The following is a 16,208-nucleotide window of genomic DNA, read 5'->3' as shown; positions in this document are numbered from 1 at the left end:
ACTGTCTCCTTCTTATTAGTCAGGTTGGTTTCAGATGTCCCTTGTCAAAGAAGCCTTCCTGACACTTAAGCCAGATCTGCCCCACCCTGCGCTGTCCGCTACCTCACCCTACATTATTGTCCTTGGAGCACTTGTCTGCACCTGCAATCACCACCTGTGCTGGTTCTCATGTTCACGGTCTGTCTCCCCGATGACACGGGTCTTGTCTTTCGGTGCACTGCTAATCCCCAGACAGAGCCCAGCACAATGCCAGACACTGGGCAGGTCTGCAGCAGACCTCTGAAGGTTTGCCGACTGGCCCGTGAGAAAATGCTGGCATCCCCACCTGCTCTCCTGCTGCCCTGGGTCCCATCCTCTTCATGTGTGCAAGCTCAGCTCCCTGCGGCAGGACAGCACCTGGGCAGGGCCTGGAGGGGTCTTACCCTGCGGCTCCCTGTATGTCCATGGGAAGAATCTGACGACAGGGGGCTGTTTGGAGCCCATCCCGCAGCAAGAAGCACGGTTGTGGTATCTGAGACCCCCTCCACCTGTGAGGTGGACGCTTCACAAAAGGGCCTCAATGCTTTACCCTCCCTGGCCCACACCCCTTGCAGGGTGACAGCAGCTCTTCCCATCTACTCAACATGGAGTAGATATCCCCGCCCTGCCTCCAGGCTGACCCTGGGACTCACTCTGGATGCGGTGGAAGCGATGTCAGCCAACTCTGAGCCTGGATACGAGAAGCATCAGCTGCACTTATTCTCCTGCTCAGCCAGCCTGCTGGAGGATGGGAATGTGCGGGCAGAGTGGGCCCAGCCGAGTCTCCAAACACACCAGAGGCCCAGCCACATTCAGCAGAGCTGCTGACCACAGACCCAAAAGCAAGCCCAGTGGGACCAGAACTGCCCACCTACAGAACTCTGAGCCAAATAATGGTGGTTACTTTAGCAGTGAGGTTTTGGGGTGGTTTATTACACAATAATAACTAGCTGATACACGTGGGTATTTAGAACCACAACACACGGGAGCTGGAAGGGACCTCAGGGGTTAGTCGATCAGATCACACAGATGGCAAATGTCAGTTGAGTCTGAGACTCCTGCCTCTGCTCCTCACTCCTCCTGTGGCAGCTTCTCTGCCTGGACAGGCACCCCTACCTGTGCTCTAAGGAAACTGTCAGAGACGCACACAGTTATCTATTAGAATGTACATCACTGTGTTGTTTATAAGAGTGAAAACAGGAGACAAGTAAGATGACCCCAGTTGAAGGCTGGCTAAGGATATTCTCCGGTTGACACAAAAATACTATGCAGCCTTAGGAATCATGCTATAGGTATGTCTGCTTTAGCAACTGTTTTTCAGCATCTACCAGCTTGCATCACACACCCCACCACACAGCAATCTCTCTGCTGGGTGCACACATGGGTGCATCAGCAGCAAGGAGCAGGAATATTCATCCGCCATTTTGTCAAAGGCCCAAATTGGAAGCCGTCCAAACATCCATCAAGAATTGAAGGGGGAAATGGCTTGTGGGATCCGATACAGCAAGGGAAAAAACCACCACATACAGCCACGTGCACCAACACAGACAAACCTCACATGTGTACAGCTGAGCCGATGACGCCAGACCCCAAGCAGCACATGCCACGCAATTCCACTTCTACAAAGTGCAGAAACAGGCCAGGTGGTGCTAGACTCATACTGAGTCAGGAGTGACCAAGTGGGGCCCAGGGCCTGGGGCCCAGGACCAGGGGCAGGTCAGCCAACGTTTGTTATCCGGCATGCTGTGAGAGTTCAAGCTGTGGATTTCCATGTGTGGTACTTACGTGCCCACTGGCTAGCAAAAATGGGGCCCTGGAACACTATCTAGTGATATGGAAAAGCGATCCACACAGATCAAGAGGTGATAAGCACATGCAATTCTATCTTGAAAGCAAACTCATGCACAGAAAAATGACCAGACACGGAAGTAACTGGCTCCTGGGTGGAAAGCGGCTCAGAACCAGCATGTTCCTGGCCTCTGTTCTCAAGAAGAGTCTGGGATTTCGGTTGCACCACACAGCCCACAGCTCCCACCGACTGCAGATGCCCCAAACAAGTGGAATAGGTGAGACTGTCTCGGACCCAAGTTCCGCTGACAGTCTGTAACCCAGTCTTCACAGCATCCCAGCGTTAAGCAAATGGTTAAAAGGCAGGGGAGGGTGGAGAGCTCAAAGCTGCTGGAATGAAAACCTTCCATGCTCTCCAAAGGGCTGCAAACACGATCCAGATGCCGGGCCTGCTCGCCCTGCCTGCCGCTGGCGCACAAAGGAAGCACATTCCTCGCCCAGCTGCTGGGGCTGTGTCGCCAAGAGCGGTTCCCTAAGAGCTGAGGGGGAGGCACCCTGCCATCTGGCCGCCTGCAGGGGGGAGAGGCAGAGAAGGAAGGGGTGCCCTCCTTGCCCAGCACTAGTCCTGAAGCTCTGGGAGTCCCCTCCCATCCCCCCATGCACGCTGCCACCAAGGGGAAGTGGCCCATCTGCATACTGAATGTGACTGGACTATGACAATGAATGTGGTAGCATGGCTGCTGGAGTGAAAGAGTATATATAGAAAGAGTGAGTGAGTGGGAGGTGGATGGGCAGACAGGTAAATGGATGGATGGATGGATGGGTAGATGGGCAGGTGGATGGACAGGTAGATGGATGGGTGGATGGGTAGATGGACAGGTTGATGGATGGATGGGTGGGTGGACAAGTAGATGGATGGGTGGATGGATGGGTGAGTACATGCATGGGTGGGTAGAGATGGTGCTGTGACTTCAGTGTGATGGAGATGATCCCTTTCCAGGACATTCACAGATAGTGGGACAGTCACACACAGATCTGTGCAGTAGTGGGAAGAGCCCAGCTCTGGGGTTGGACAGGTGGAGTTCGGCTCAGGGCCTCATCCCTTGGGTGGCCTTCAAGCCTCCTCACTCTCTGAGCTTCAGCCTCCTCATCCATGCTCTGGGGCGGGGGAGAGGGGGCAATGTTCTGACCATTAAACAAGTGCCCATTAAGTGAGTGCCCCACAGCTGCTCCACTCAGACACACACACCTGGCTAGGACAGAATGGGGAGGGGACTGGGGACCCCAGGAGTGGGAAAGTCAGTGAAGCCTGAGATATGAACAGGAGAGTCCAGTACTAGGTTTTTATCCCAGGAAGGGCTGAGACAGAGCACTTGGCAGGGTGCCAGTATAGGCAGTCTGTGGGATGTGACCCCAAGAAAAATTGCAAAGCACACCTGGCATATTTTAAGGGTAATCTAACATATACTCAAAAGATCTCTAAAAGCAATCAGAAAGTGCCCCTGGGGAGAGGGGGGGCAAGCTTTCCTTCTGTGCTAGCCACCACCCCTTTAAACTGTGCCCTCGATTTATTTTTCCACTGCCTGCTACCCACCAGCACTACCCCTCCCACCATGAAGGAGACAGTGATGATGAGGAACAGGAACATAATCACAACCCATCACGTAAGTTAATACGCAGCATTACTATAGATTACTTATTGAGGAGGAAGGATTGATGAAATCCAGGGAATTCATGGGTCCAGGCTGCCCTGGAGGTGACGGATCAGGTGGGTAGTGCCACCAACAGCCCTGGGGACATCCAGGGCTGGGGTGTCCAGTGTCAGGGCAGCTTCTAGGCAGAGGTGATGGCTATAGGATCTGCACACCTGGAGAAAGGCGCAGGGACGGAAGGAAGGGCAGCTGCACAAGCGGCCACCAAGCGCTGCGCCTGTGTCCACGTGGGGAGTGGGCGGGAAGGCGGAACAGAAGGTCTAGCCAGTCTGCGGAGGGTCTGGAAAACCCAGCCAAGCAGTGAGGATTCTCCTTTGTGGGCCATGAGGCACCTGGAAGGCTTAGTTGATCCCCAAAGCATTTTCGTTGTTTAAAAAATGTGCAAATTGGCTGCATATCACCTTGAAGTCTTCAGAGGAAACCTGCCAAAAATTTAAAATAATAATGCTGCCCATATGAATGATAAATAGTAATTAGGGCCTGGCACTGTATCTAGCCCCCAGCCACAGAACAGCCACCCTCGTTCATGTACGACCTACATGGACCTGCCACATGCACATGAGAGACACAGATGCGGACGGGGGTGAGGCACCCAGATCACGGCGACCTCTCTGAACCCCATATTCTCCCCTGAGGGGGGCACAGATACAATTCCCCACCGATAGCACCCGAGGGGCCCCAGGAGACACCGTGCAAGCAAACCCTCGAAAAGGCGTCAGAAAGAACTGCCCAGGTCGGGACAGGGAGTGAGGAGGCAAGCGGGCCAGCCATTCTCCAGGTTGGCTCCGATGTTCCCTCCCTCCTGGCGCAAGGAAGACCTGCCAGCAGCTGCGTCCGAGCAGTGCTAAGAGTCTGCTGTCACGGGGTTGCCTTGATGCCCACTGCAGGGAGCCCCTGTTTGTGCAGGACCTAGGAGGGGGCAGACCTGAGGCTTCTCAGCCCCACCCAGAGGCATGTGCACATCCAGGGCCCTCAAGACACACCACCCCGGGGGCAGCAGCCCCAGGGCTACAGGGCGTCCTACCCCTGATGTCACAGGCTGGTCCTCTGGCCTTCATGGGAGCCTGGGGGCTGCTGGCAGAGTTCATACCTCCCCTGGCAGAGCACTTGGGAAGGCAGGACACAGCCCTGCAGGGGACGCATCACAGCTCACAGGGCCTGGGGCCTCACTGCCTTCACTTCCCAGATGCTCTGAAAGGGTCAGGTCCTCACCCCAGGTCACACAACGCTGGAGCAGGGCTTGAGTTCCCTGCTCACCTCCTCAGATCTCCAAGCTGTGGTTGATTTTATGATTTAACCCTCATCATGCAGGAGAGGCCTAGAGGCAGGGTGGCCTCATACCACCTCCAGGAGGGAGGGAACCCCTGCCTGTCTTGGGGTGGTTGCTGGTCATACTCTTTGGGCACCTTGAGCTGGGAGCTCTGGGACTTTGTCTTTCCAGGGCCTTCTTCTTGGTAGACTCTGGAACATTCCATCTTCTTGCTGTAGGAACTGTCAAAATGTCCCACAGATTCCAGTCCTAGGTCACCTGGAAGGCACAGCTCAGCCTCCCTCAATGCAGGTGGGGCCGACAGGCTCAGGGAGTCTGTTTGCAAGTCCTGTTTCCAGTGTGTTTGTGGCCAACCTGAGGCCCGGCTTTCCCACCTGCTCACAAGACCCCACTGTCCACACTACTTGCAGAGGAGTCAGCCTCGTGCCTGGGTACACCTGCACCGGGTGTCAGATGGGCTGTTGTGGGCAGGTAGGGAGACCCTTTTCCCCCACAATGCTCCACCAGCAAGGACCCATGCCCACCCCTCCCCACCTCTCTCCTCCCCTCCTGGCCAACCAGCAGCCTCTGTGGACAGTCCTTGTGGATTCCTCCAGATATTTTCGTGTAAACGTGGAATGCAAACCTGGGCACCCACAAGTCCTACTGTTCCACCACCAGGTTTTCTCAGCTGGGGTCTCACATCTTTTCCAGTGACGAGCCGGAGGCTGCATTCAGTCTGCAGGGCCTCGGCCTGCTCACCTGGACACCTGCACCCTGGGGATAATTAACTCTTCCGCGGGGAGGTAACAGGGGATCCAAGCAAAAACAAGCACCAAGTTTGCCATAGCCAACAGGCATACAGTAAGTGCCAACTTAGGACCAACCTATCCACAGGCAACTCCCTGAACACTTGCTCCCTTGAAGGCGCTCCTTTGGAGCTCTCCATGTGCACTGGCTCATCTGTCATGCCCCCGATCCTGAGAGCAGGAGGACTGGGCAGGTCAGGCCCTGGGCCGCTGTTCCCCGCCCCCACCCCAGCACATGTGGAGCCCATGACGCATTCCCTTCTTCACTGAGAGCTCCTGTGACTATGGAAGGTTCTAGAGCTGTGTGTGCATGATGGCCATTGTGAGCAAGGTGGCCACGTAACCAGGAGCCGAATCTGTGCTTTCACTTCGTGTTACTCAGCGTGGTGCACGGCACAACGCACCGCCCGGCAGCCAAACCACAGGTGCAAAGAGAGGCCCTCCTCTCCCTACCCAGAGGGTGCCACACCTGCCTGCCCACCTTGTGCCCGGATGGGGTCCCCTGCTCCCCAGGGCCACCTAGGGAGGCGCCACTGGACTGGGGTCCCTATGACCTGGGAACAACACCTCCTTTCTCTGAATTTAAAGAAAACAGCCTCCTCTGGAAGCAAACCTTTTAAACAGATGTTTCCTCTTGGCAGGCCTCCTGTGCCTCCCCCGCCAGGCCTCCCGGGAGGCGGGGCCTGCTCAGCTCTCACACCGAGGCACAGGGGAGGCCAAGTGATTTCAATTCTTTTTAGGAAGGGGGAGGAAAATATTTTTAAAAATGTGTTTTACAAGCCTGGCTTTGCCATTGTTTATGTAAACAGGTAAATTGTTTCCTGCCTCAATTAAAAACATCTGCCACATAAATGAATACCAATTAACTCATCCTGTTTTTAATTACTCTGTTAATTACACGCAGGCAGCAGAAAGGACGGCTGGGAGTAGGGGAAGCCGAGTGCGGTCCCTCCCCCAGCTTGGCAAGGATCCGGAATGTGTCTGGCTCCTGGTGGATGAGGGTGGCAGGGAGGTGCTGGCACGGCGCCAGCAGGGATTCCCCGATCTCGGGCTGCTGAGTGGACACCTCTTCCCAGGGCCCCCTGGGCCACAGCAAGGAAGGTGGAGTCCCCTCCTGCATGCCCTCCTGCCCTCTGCAGCCCCGTGACTCTGCCCCGTCACTGGAGAGGAAGGAGGGGTCTTCCTGCCGCCTCCTCCCATCTCGGCCCCATGTTGCGGAGGAGGGAGGCAGCCAGAGGGATGGAGGCCTGGATCTGCCCCAGGAAGGCCTGTCTGGGGGATCGGAGTCCCCCGGCAGGCAGGCACTGCTAGGAAATGATACGGAACTAGCTGCTGCTTAAGGACAACTTGTCTTCTGCCTGCCTTGCTGGACCGGAGCCCGGCGCCTGGAGCTTGCTCAGCTGCCTCTTGGGGAGCACCGCCCCGACCCTTGCCGGCTCTTCCTACCCACCCTCCTCCACAGCCTCCACTGCAGTTTGCAACCACCCAGCCACTTCCACCTGCACCATTGTTCAGCCCAGTGTGTACAGGAGGTGCTCAGGGACACGCGCTGAAGACACATGACATAGCAGAGACTCAGGAGGGCACATGCAAGGTCCTGTGGCTCGCACTTGTGGGGAGGATTTAGACCTAGGACTGCACTGCGGCCTATGTCCCAGCAGCCACACTCTGCTCTCTCCCTCCTGGGGCATCCCAGGGTCCCCTTCCACCCAGACAGTACACCCCACCCCCATAGATGCCTGTGGGTGTCGATCGTTGGCCCCACCCTTTCCCCAGATTTTCTGGTTTGTAGATGCGATGTGGTCAGAGCTGGCTGGCTCTCGGAGCCCATCCAGGCTGAGGGGCCCATAGGTCTCCACCTGTCTGCCATGTCCAGCCAGGTGCTGGGCACCAGGGCCGCTCACGAGAAGGAGAAAGAGGCTGTCAGCTTGGTCAACTCAAAGAGAAGAGGGCTGCGATCCATTAGCCATGTCTCCCTGGGCATCAGCGTGGACAGGGATTGATTAGTCAGGTCTGCCCTGGACATTGGTATGGCCAGCGTGGGTCAGCGCTCTGTGTATTGGCACATGAGGGTCCAGTCTACCCCTCATGCCACAGGTGAGAAGTCTGATGCTCAGTGTTCTAGAACATTATCCCTACCCTATTATGTGTGGGTTTCTACTCAGGGAGCTGCCTGCACTGGGGGCAATCTCTGGGGGGGTCAGCAATACACAAATGGGCAGGCCAGAGCCTTCTCGATGCCCTCCCCAGGCAAATTCCTTCCAGAGCTGGGTCCCAGCTTGCAGCCCTCAGACACTGGCGACAAGCCACTGCCTGGAATCCTGTCCAGCCGCGGGGAGAGGACAAGGAACAGCCAGTGCTAAGTGCAATCCTTCCCACAGCCTGTGGGGTTGTTCTGTTATTTAATAAACATAAAGAAAACTTAAAACGTGTTTCTCTTTCTAGAGCACAGAGAAGTTAAGTAACTGCCCAAAGCACACAGCTAAGAAGGACAGAGCTGGGGTTACAGCCCCCACCTGATTCCTCCAAAAATCCCAGGTCTCAGCAGCTTGACCAACATGGTGGGGAGGCCTACAGGAGCCTTACAGCACGCCCTGGACTCGCAGCAGCTGGGGAGGGGGTGGGTCTGAAGTCCAGGGTGTGCCCACCTCCTGGCCTCGGCTGTGCACACGTCCCTTGGCTGGGCACAGCTTCAGCATTTCCTGAGAAGTAGAGGGTGCCTGCCTCTGCTTCGCAGCATGGGCTTGAGGATGCTGGACTCTCTTACATGTCTATTGCTTCCTGCCTGCCTCCCCTTCCAGGCAGGCCACCAGGCTGACTTCTTGTGTGTTGTCTTGTGGTTTCCTGAGCCACTGAGGGCCGAGACCCCATTTCTCAGGACCCGCTCAGCATGCTGTCTGGGGTATTTGCACCCTCAGACTTCGGCCCGGGGTGAAGGTCTCCTTCAGATATCCTGCCACAGGCATTTCCTTCTCATACCCGCCAGCCATCCTAAGGATCTGGGCTGTTGCTCTGGGGCCTTCTAAGCAATGGGAGCAATAAAGTGCCTCTGGTAGTGGTGAAGTCATGTGGGGGCAGGGGGCTCCCTCTAGCTTGTGGGGCGGCCACTGGGTCCCAACAAGGGGAGTCCCACTTTCAAGCACAGAGGCCTGCTCACTTGCATGAAGCCTGAGCCTGTCTCCACGCCCCGTGGCTCTCTGAGGGGCAGCCAGGAAGCATCCATCTCTGAGGGCTGTCCCTTGCAGGTGGTCCAGACGCGGTGTCCTTAGCCCCTCGTGGGGATGAGCCCAGAGACCCACTAGTTGTGGCTTCACATGGAGACGGCCTCAGGAAGAGACCCTCGGTTCTGGCAGCATGCCCACACCAGGGTCTGAGGACAAAGGGGCGATGTAGGGGTACAGGTGCAGGGACCCCTGAGAGGCCGTATGGTCATGCCCAGGGTTTAACCCCAGGATCTCCAGGCTGAGACTTAGCCTGTGTGGAAGAATGCATTCGGGGAGGCTGGCCCTCCTCAAACCTAAAGGAGGGGCTTCTCTGGCCCCATGACACAATCCTGTCCCAAGCACAGAATCGCACTGTCCATATCCCACGAGTCACACAGGCAGCGGGTGCACGCTCCTTACAAGAGGGACAGTCTGGGAAAACTGCAAGCCACGGTCAGTGGGCACTCATTGTGGCCAAACCACGGGTTCGGCGTCCGTGCCCTCACTGGCACCCCAGTGGAAGTGCCGGGCCACTGCCAAGGGCCACCAAGAGGGCAGGAGCCAGGCGCAGGGTTCACAGTCCTCTGGCTGTCAGGCCGTGTCCACCGTGGGCACAGGGTCTGTTTCCGGCCCGGGGCCCTCCTGCAGCCTTGGGAAGGCGCCAGGCGGGCAGATGGGCTGGTGCTGCTGCAGCCGAGCTGGCGGCTGTGCGGGGGAGGTGAGACAGGAGCCGCCCCCGCCTCCCTCCCAAGTGGGAACCTTCTGGATGTTTTGACTCTCATTCCACCAAATGGTGTCACAGAACCTTGAGGGGATCTGGAGTAGGTTCCTGCTGAGTCAAAGCAGACCTTGGGGGATTTTCTGCAGGGGTGGCTTCTGCGGCTGCGGGGGTACCAGGCTCCTGGGGAAGCTGGGGACACACTCGAGGCTGCACTAGGGACTCAGAGGCTCCCCTGAGGCCTATGCGCTGGGCGGGGCCCGTGGAGCTCCCCCGTGGCACATGCACTGTCCGGCGGCACATCCGTCAGTGGGAGTCAGAGCTGGCTTGGAGTCCTGGGGCCACCGCACCTTGTCTCTGTGAGCCCTCCGCCAGCCAGGCCGAAGCACACACTTGTGGTAGCATGACAATGTCCACGGCCACTTCCCTTAACTAGACCAGGGTCCCGGCCTCCAGAAGGCCCACTGCCCCACCCTCAGGGGCTGGGGGAGGGTCCCCAGTGTCGATTGGACCCCCACCCCTTCTGTGGAATGGGAATCATCACTGTGCTGGCAGGCTGCTGTGAGGGCTGCTCAGCTAGAGCCGACCTGAAGCCCCAACCCACGGGCATGAGTGACCACTCGGCTCAGGGTTATTCAGGCTCACACAGACTCCCCTCTGACATGGAGCCAGACTGACTCCTCCCTCCACCAGCCCTGCAGGTCTGCTGGCTCTCAGGACATCAGTTCAGGGACAAGCCACCTGCCCTGTGCATCTTCCAGCTGCGCGCGGGCACTGGGCCAAGCCCTGAGAAGTGTCTTGAGGCAGAGGCTCACTGTGCATCACGACAGGACGGGTGGCCTGTGGTCAGCCAAAGGCTTTCTTTAGGTAGGACTGGTGGGCCTGGTCCCGGGTGCCCTGTGGGGCCTCCCCACAGCTGCCTCACAGAGGGCTCTGGTTTGACCTGAAGGTCCCGCTGGGCCCTGCAGCTGAGGCAGGAGGCCTGCAGGCCTGGTAAGTACAGCTCCCTGTGGGGATCTTCTTCGGGAGCAAGGTGACTGCTGTGGCGTGGCCACGAGGGTGGGCACCGAGGCCATGGGACCTCGAGGCCAGCTCAGGCATGTGCATGCTCACAGGAAACATGCTTGTTCTCACGCTACGATATCAATGCCACCTCAGAATGGCCAAAGCTCTCCATGACCCCAGGGTGGCTCCCATGCTCTCCCTGTCCCCCTCCCTCGCACAGCCCCACCCACAGGTCCCCCAGGGCTGGTCCTCACGTGTGCTGGGCATGCTCCTGCTACAGGGCCTTTGTGTGGCTGTGTCCTAGGTCAGTCCCCTTGCTGGCCACAGCTGAATGCCCCCTGACCAGAGAAGCCTGGCCTGACCTGGACAGCATCTCCATCCAGCCCAAGGCCCTCCCTGGGACCCCTGGAGGAGAGAACATCTGTCATCTCCTTCATTTCTTGTCTGTCTCTCTCCAGAAACCAGCAGCCCTGCAAGGGCAGTGTCTCTCTGCCTGACTCGGGACCAGTGCCCAACACACAGTAGGCGCTCAATCGTTACTCATCAAAAGAACGAACAAGCACCACCTGACCCTGACGCTCTGACTGATGATGCATCCCAGCTCTACCACTTGGCTCCATGCTGCCAGGCAGCCGTGACCACTGTGGTCAGTTTCCTGGGTATGCATGACTGGGGGCCCCTGGAACCAGCATGCCAAGCCTGTGGTGGGAGGTCAGGGCAGGAAGGGGGGAGGAGGATTTCTGTGGCATAGGAGAGCTCCCTGTCTTCCGATTTGGAGAAAAGGGGAGGAGTTAACTGTGCACTCTGGCCAGGACCTGGGTGTTCACATTCTGCTCTGTTTCCACATGGGCTGGGTGAGCTGAGGGTCTGCCAGTGCTTCTGCAGGGACCTCCCCACCTGCCTCCTGCCCTGCATGGGGACAGCAGCTGCCCAAAGACCTGGGCTCCATGGAAGGCTGAGAAGAGAAGTACCTTCTCTCGGGGTCTCCCAGGGGGAGGGTCTCAGCTGGGGAGGCTGGGAGCACAGGGAGCCAGGAGTGACATCCGCTGCCTTTACCCCATCCTCCCCAGCCCCAGTCCCCTCTGCCCACACCACATGGGCTCCTTGTGCATCAGTCCTGGGTGATCAGATGGAGGGGCTCCAGGGAGGTGCTCCTAGCACAACCCCCTGGCCAGGCCTTCTATGTGGAGAGCCCCAACTGCCAAGGCCACTGGCCAAGGCCTTGGGTGCCACAAGGCAGAAACACAGCATCTTTCCCAGGCCCTGTCCAGACTCCTGACCCAAGGGCCCCAGAGCACACAGGTGGGTGTTCTGCTGCCCTGAGTTTGGAACAGTCTGTTTGCACCAATCGGCGTTGGATAACTTCTCTGCGAGCTCCTGTGTGAGCTCCCAGCCCCTGCTCCATCCATCCATCACCTGGTGGCAGGGATGTGCCTTCTCCTGCTTCTGAGCTGCTTGCTGCTCCAGTGCAAGGATGGCATGAGCGAGCCCTGAGTACTAGCACCGTGGGGGGGTTCAGTGAGGACACATGCCCGGGGCTGACCCCTAGCCACCTCCCTCTGCGGCCTCACAGCCCTAGTCCCAACTGGAAAGCAGAGATCTGGGGTTGAGGAAACGGTGGAGGCAGATATGGCGGTGACAGTGTGCGGGCCAAGAGGCCACCCTGTTCAAACAGCCCCCTCCCCAGCCCACCAAGGGTGTCCTGACCAGCCATGACCCTGGGGTCAGCAAGGGGGACGGCTGGTACAGGGCAGATGGTCCCCAGGTCTCCAGGGCCTCTACTGTACTGGGTGCTTGTCTGGGCTCTGGGGCGGCAGGAAGGGGTACAGGATCCTGCCCCCCCCCCCGCAGAACAGAGCCCACGGAGGGGTGGGGGGAGCAGGGCACCGTGGGGAACAGGGCAGGGGCGGGGCACTCACCCAGGAGAGAACTGAGGCTGACCTGCAGAAGGGGAAAGTGAGAGCCATGCAGGTGTGGGGCAGAGGCCCTGGGTGAGTGCACACTCAGTGTGGTTGGGAAACAGTGAGGAAGGGGGAGCAGAAGGAACAATTCAGGGGGTGTGGCTGTGTAGTGGCTGCAACTGCCTGGCTTTTAAGGGGACCCCGAGCTGCCTTCCAAGGAGGCTGGGGGCAGAGCTGTTTGCTGCAGGTGCTGGGGATGCAATGACCGCGTGAGGAACCACACCATGGTGTGGTCACCAGGCGCTGCCATCTCTGGATTGTAGCAGGATCTCGTGACACAGCACAGGGAAGCCTGGGCCCATCAGCAAGCGGCGCTTTGTATCAATTCGTCCCTCAAAGCCCAGTGGACGGGTTAACCCTAGCTGGCCACAGTGTGCATCCAAGAGAACTGAAAACACGCCCACAAATATCACACTAATGTTCACAGCACACAATGGCAGTGCAGTGAGAGGTAGAGAGTGCCTGGAGGTCCGCGGATAGTGACTGGCACGCGGGGCATGTCTACCTGACAGTTGGTATTGTCTGTTCCATGAGAGGTGATGTGTGGCAGAGGGGACAGCAGGTACAAACCCCAAACACAGTGGGTGAGTGACAGCCGCCAGCCACAGAGGCCACAGGGTGCACGATCCAGTCTGCTGGGATGGGAGCGGATTGGTGGTTGTCAGGGCTAGAAGGAGGGGGTGGCCACGACCCCCCAGGGTCACATCAGCACGACAACAACTAAAGGCTGGAAGCACCTTGATCGTCCATCGGCAGAAAGAGGGTAAAAATATGTGGTCCATCCCCACAGTGGAGTATTACTCAGCCATCAAAAGGAGGGCTGTTCTGAGCCCTGCCACAGCATGGACAGGAGGACAACATCCTGAGTGAGGTCAGCTTGTCTCAAAAGACAAACACCAGAAGATTCCCTCTTGCACAAGGTCCCCAGAAGAGTCAGATCCAGAGACAGAAATAGATTGGGGGGGGGGGGGGCGCCTCTGGGGATGGGTGGAGCTCCAGTTAGGAAAGATGAGAATGTTCTGGAACTGGAGGCTGTGGTGGCAGCACAACAACATGTACGTACCTAACGCCCCTGAACTGACACTCAGAAATGGTTAAGATGGTCAGTTTCATGCCCTGTGTATTTTGCCACAATTAAAAAAAACTTAGAGGGGATGTGACTTCCCCTCTTCCTCCTTCCCACAGCCTGTCTACACTGCTGGTAGCTCAGGGTCAGGAGCCCAAGCTCAGCATGAGGGTCATGGCTGTGTGACAGGGGCCAGGTGGACCTTCTTTCCTTCCTTAGTGGCCACGGCCTGACCTGCCAGCGGCATGAATGTGGAAGGACCACAGCCTCCCCCTTCCCAGGCTCTGTGCCCTTGGTGACCTGGGGTACTCATCCCTATGAATAAGAAGGTAGGGTGGGACCTCGCTGACCCCAACTCTGGCTCTCCCCTGGAGCTGTGGGTATTGGGGAAAAGGAGGGTAGAAGCCAGGCCTGGGTCAGCTGGTCACATGGAGGCCTCTACCTCTATGTTCTCTACACCCCATATATGTAGGCACACCCCAGTGGCCAGGAAGGACCCTAATGAAAGGTCTTCCCAAATGACCTCACAAACCAGGGGGTCTAATGGGCTGGAGGCCTTTGTCAGGTGGGGGTTACCAGAAGGGAAGGCATCCAGGTAGCGACCCTCAGCCCCTTTGAGAATCAGCTAAAAAGCCCTCCAAACACACGTCAGTGCCGGTCAACTCCAGGACTTCACAGCCACCCCCTGACCTGCATCCTCAACCTCAAAGCCCCCAGACACTGTACAAGCTATGACCTTGACTTGGAAAGAGAATCTGTGCCAACTCTGACCATAGTGCCAGATGTTGTGCTGGGTCCCTCACCCAGGTATTTATCAGGATTGCTGAAATATGGAAAAGGAGGTTTTCCATGGATAGAGAAGAGCCTGAGGGGCCAGGCCACAAAATATACTGACTGGGAACTAGCATGTTGGCAGTGTGGTGACAGGTGTCATGGGACAGTCCATACAGATGTGCAGTGACATGTGTCCTGGGATAGTCCATATAGATGCTAATGACAAATGTCCTGGCACAGTCCTTGTAGATGTATTACAGTGACAGGTATTGTGGGACAGTCCATACAGATGTGCAGTGACAGACGTCCTGGGACCAGTCCATTAGATGTGCAGTGACAGGTATCCTGGGACAGTCACTATTGATGGTAGTGACAGATGTCCTGGGACAGTCCATACAGATGTGCAGTGACAGGTGTCATGGGACAGTCCATACAGATGTGCAGTGACAGGTGTCCTGGGACAGTCCACATAGTTGGTAGTGGCAAATGTCCTGGGACAGTCGCTTTTGATGGTAGTGACAAATGCCCTGGGACAATCCATGTAGATGTGCAATGACAGGTGTTGTGGGACAGTCCATACAGACGTGCAGTGACAGGTGTCCTGGGACAGTCCATATAGTTAGTAGTGACAGGTGTGCTGGGACAGTCCATGTATATGGTAGAGGCAAGTGTCCTGGGACAGTTCATTAGATGCGCAGTAACAGGTGTCCTGAGACAGTCCATTTAGATAGGTAATGGCAGGTATCCTGGGACAATCCATATAGATGGTAGTGGTAGGTGTCCTGGGACAGTCCATTAGATGTGCAGTGACAGGTGTCCTGGGACAGTCCATGTAGATGGTAGTGACAGGTGTCCTGGGACAGTCCATGTAGATGGTAGTGACAGGTGTCCTGGGACAGTCCATGTAGATGGTAGTGACAGGTGTCCTGGGACAGTCCATGCAGATGATAGTGACATGTGTCCTGGGATAATCCATGTAGATGTGTAATGGCAGGTGTTCTGGGACAGTCCATTAGATGTATAGTGGCAGGCATCATTGGGCAGTCCATGTAGATGGTAGTGACAGGCATCCTGGGACAGTCCATTAGATATGCAGTGACCGGTGTCCTGGGACAGTCTATGTAGATGGTAGTGACAGATGTCCTGGGACAGTCCATGTAGATGGTAGTGACAGGTGTCCTGGGACAGTCCATGTAGATGGTAGTGACAGGCGTCCTGGGACAGTCCATTAGATATGCAGTGACACGTGTCCTGGGATAATCCATGCAGATAATAGTGACACATGTCCTGTAACAATCCATGTAGATGGTAGTGACAGGTGTCCTGGGATAGTCCATGCATGTGGTAGTGACAGGCGCCCCAAGACATCCATTAGATGTGTAGTGACAGGCTTCCTAGGAGAGTCCACGTAGATAGTAGGGACAGGCTTCCTGGGACAGTCCATGTAGATGTATAGTGGCAGGTGTCCTGGGAAAGTCCATGTAGATGGTAGTGACAGGCATCATAGGACAGTCCATTAGGTGGTAGTGGCAGGTGTCCTGGGACAGTTCATGCAGATGTATAGTGACACGTGTCCTGGGACAGTCCATGCAGATGGTAGTGACAGACTCCTGGGTCACTCCACTGGATATATAGTAGCAGATATCCTGAAATGGTCTATGTTAGGTACGTAATGACAGGTGTCCTGGGACAGTCCATATGGATGCTAATGACAAGTGTCCTGGCACAGTCTATGTAGTCCACTGTAATACTATAGTGACAGGTGTCCTGAAATGGTCCATGCAGGTGTGTAGTGACAGGTATCCTGGGGATAAAGTCCCATCTCTGAGTCCCCTGCTAGTCCTCTCAGGGGATACTGACTTCGATCTCTGGTTTGTGGGGCCCTAAGTGGGGCTGACCTATTCA

General features: G+C 56.8%; 1 protein-coding gene across 8 annotated transcripts in view; it reads right to left on the bottom strand.

Annotated features, from left to right (window-relative positions):
- CBFA2T3 (CBFA2/RUNX1 partner transcriptional co-repressor 3) overlaps positions 1–16,208 on the bottom strand; it is an 85,987-nt gene that overhangs the window by 30,696 nt on the left and 39,083 nt on the right. For 2 of the 8 annotated variants that reach the window (XM_038538042.1, XM_038538043.1), the window contains exons 1-2: positions 5,655–5,773; positions 3,674–3,940 (exon numbers count right to left, since the gene is read on the bottom strand). The exons of 4 other annotated variants lie outside the window; for them this stretch is intronic. In XM_038538042.1, the coding sequence (XP_038393970.1) occupies positions 3,674–3,914 (241 nt within the window). In that variant the 5' untranslated portion in view covers positions 3,915–3,940; positions 5,655–5,773. Of the gene's footprint in view, positions 1–671; positions 821–3,673; positions 3,941–5,654; positions 5,774–16,208 lie in introns of those variants that run through there. 2 more of the 8 variants (XM_038538046.1, XM_038538047.1) reach the window with 2 other exon arrangements.

Source organism: Canis lupus, chromosome 5 (assembly GCF_011100685.1).
Source record: "Canis lupus familiaris isolate Mischka breed German Shepherd chromosome 5, alternate assembly UU_Cfam_GSD_1.0, whole genome shotgun sequence".
In the NCBI taxonomy this organism is placed as follows: Eukaryota; Metazoa; Chordata; class Mammalia; order Carnivora; family Canidae; genus Canis; species Canis lupus.
Note: the sequence above shows the minus strand (reverse complement) of the source record. Positions and strands in the feature narration are given on the sequence as shown.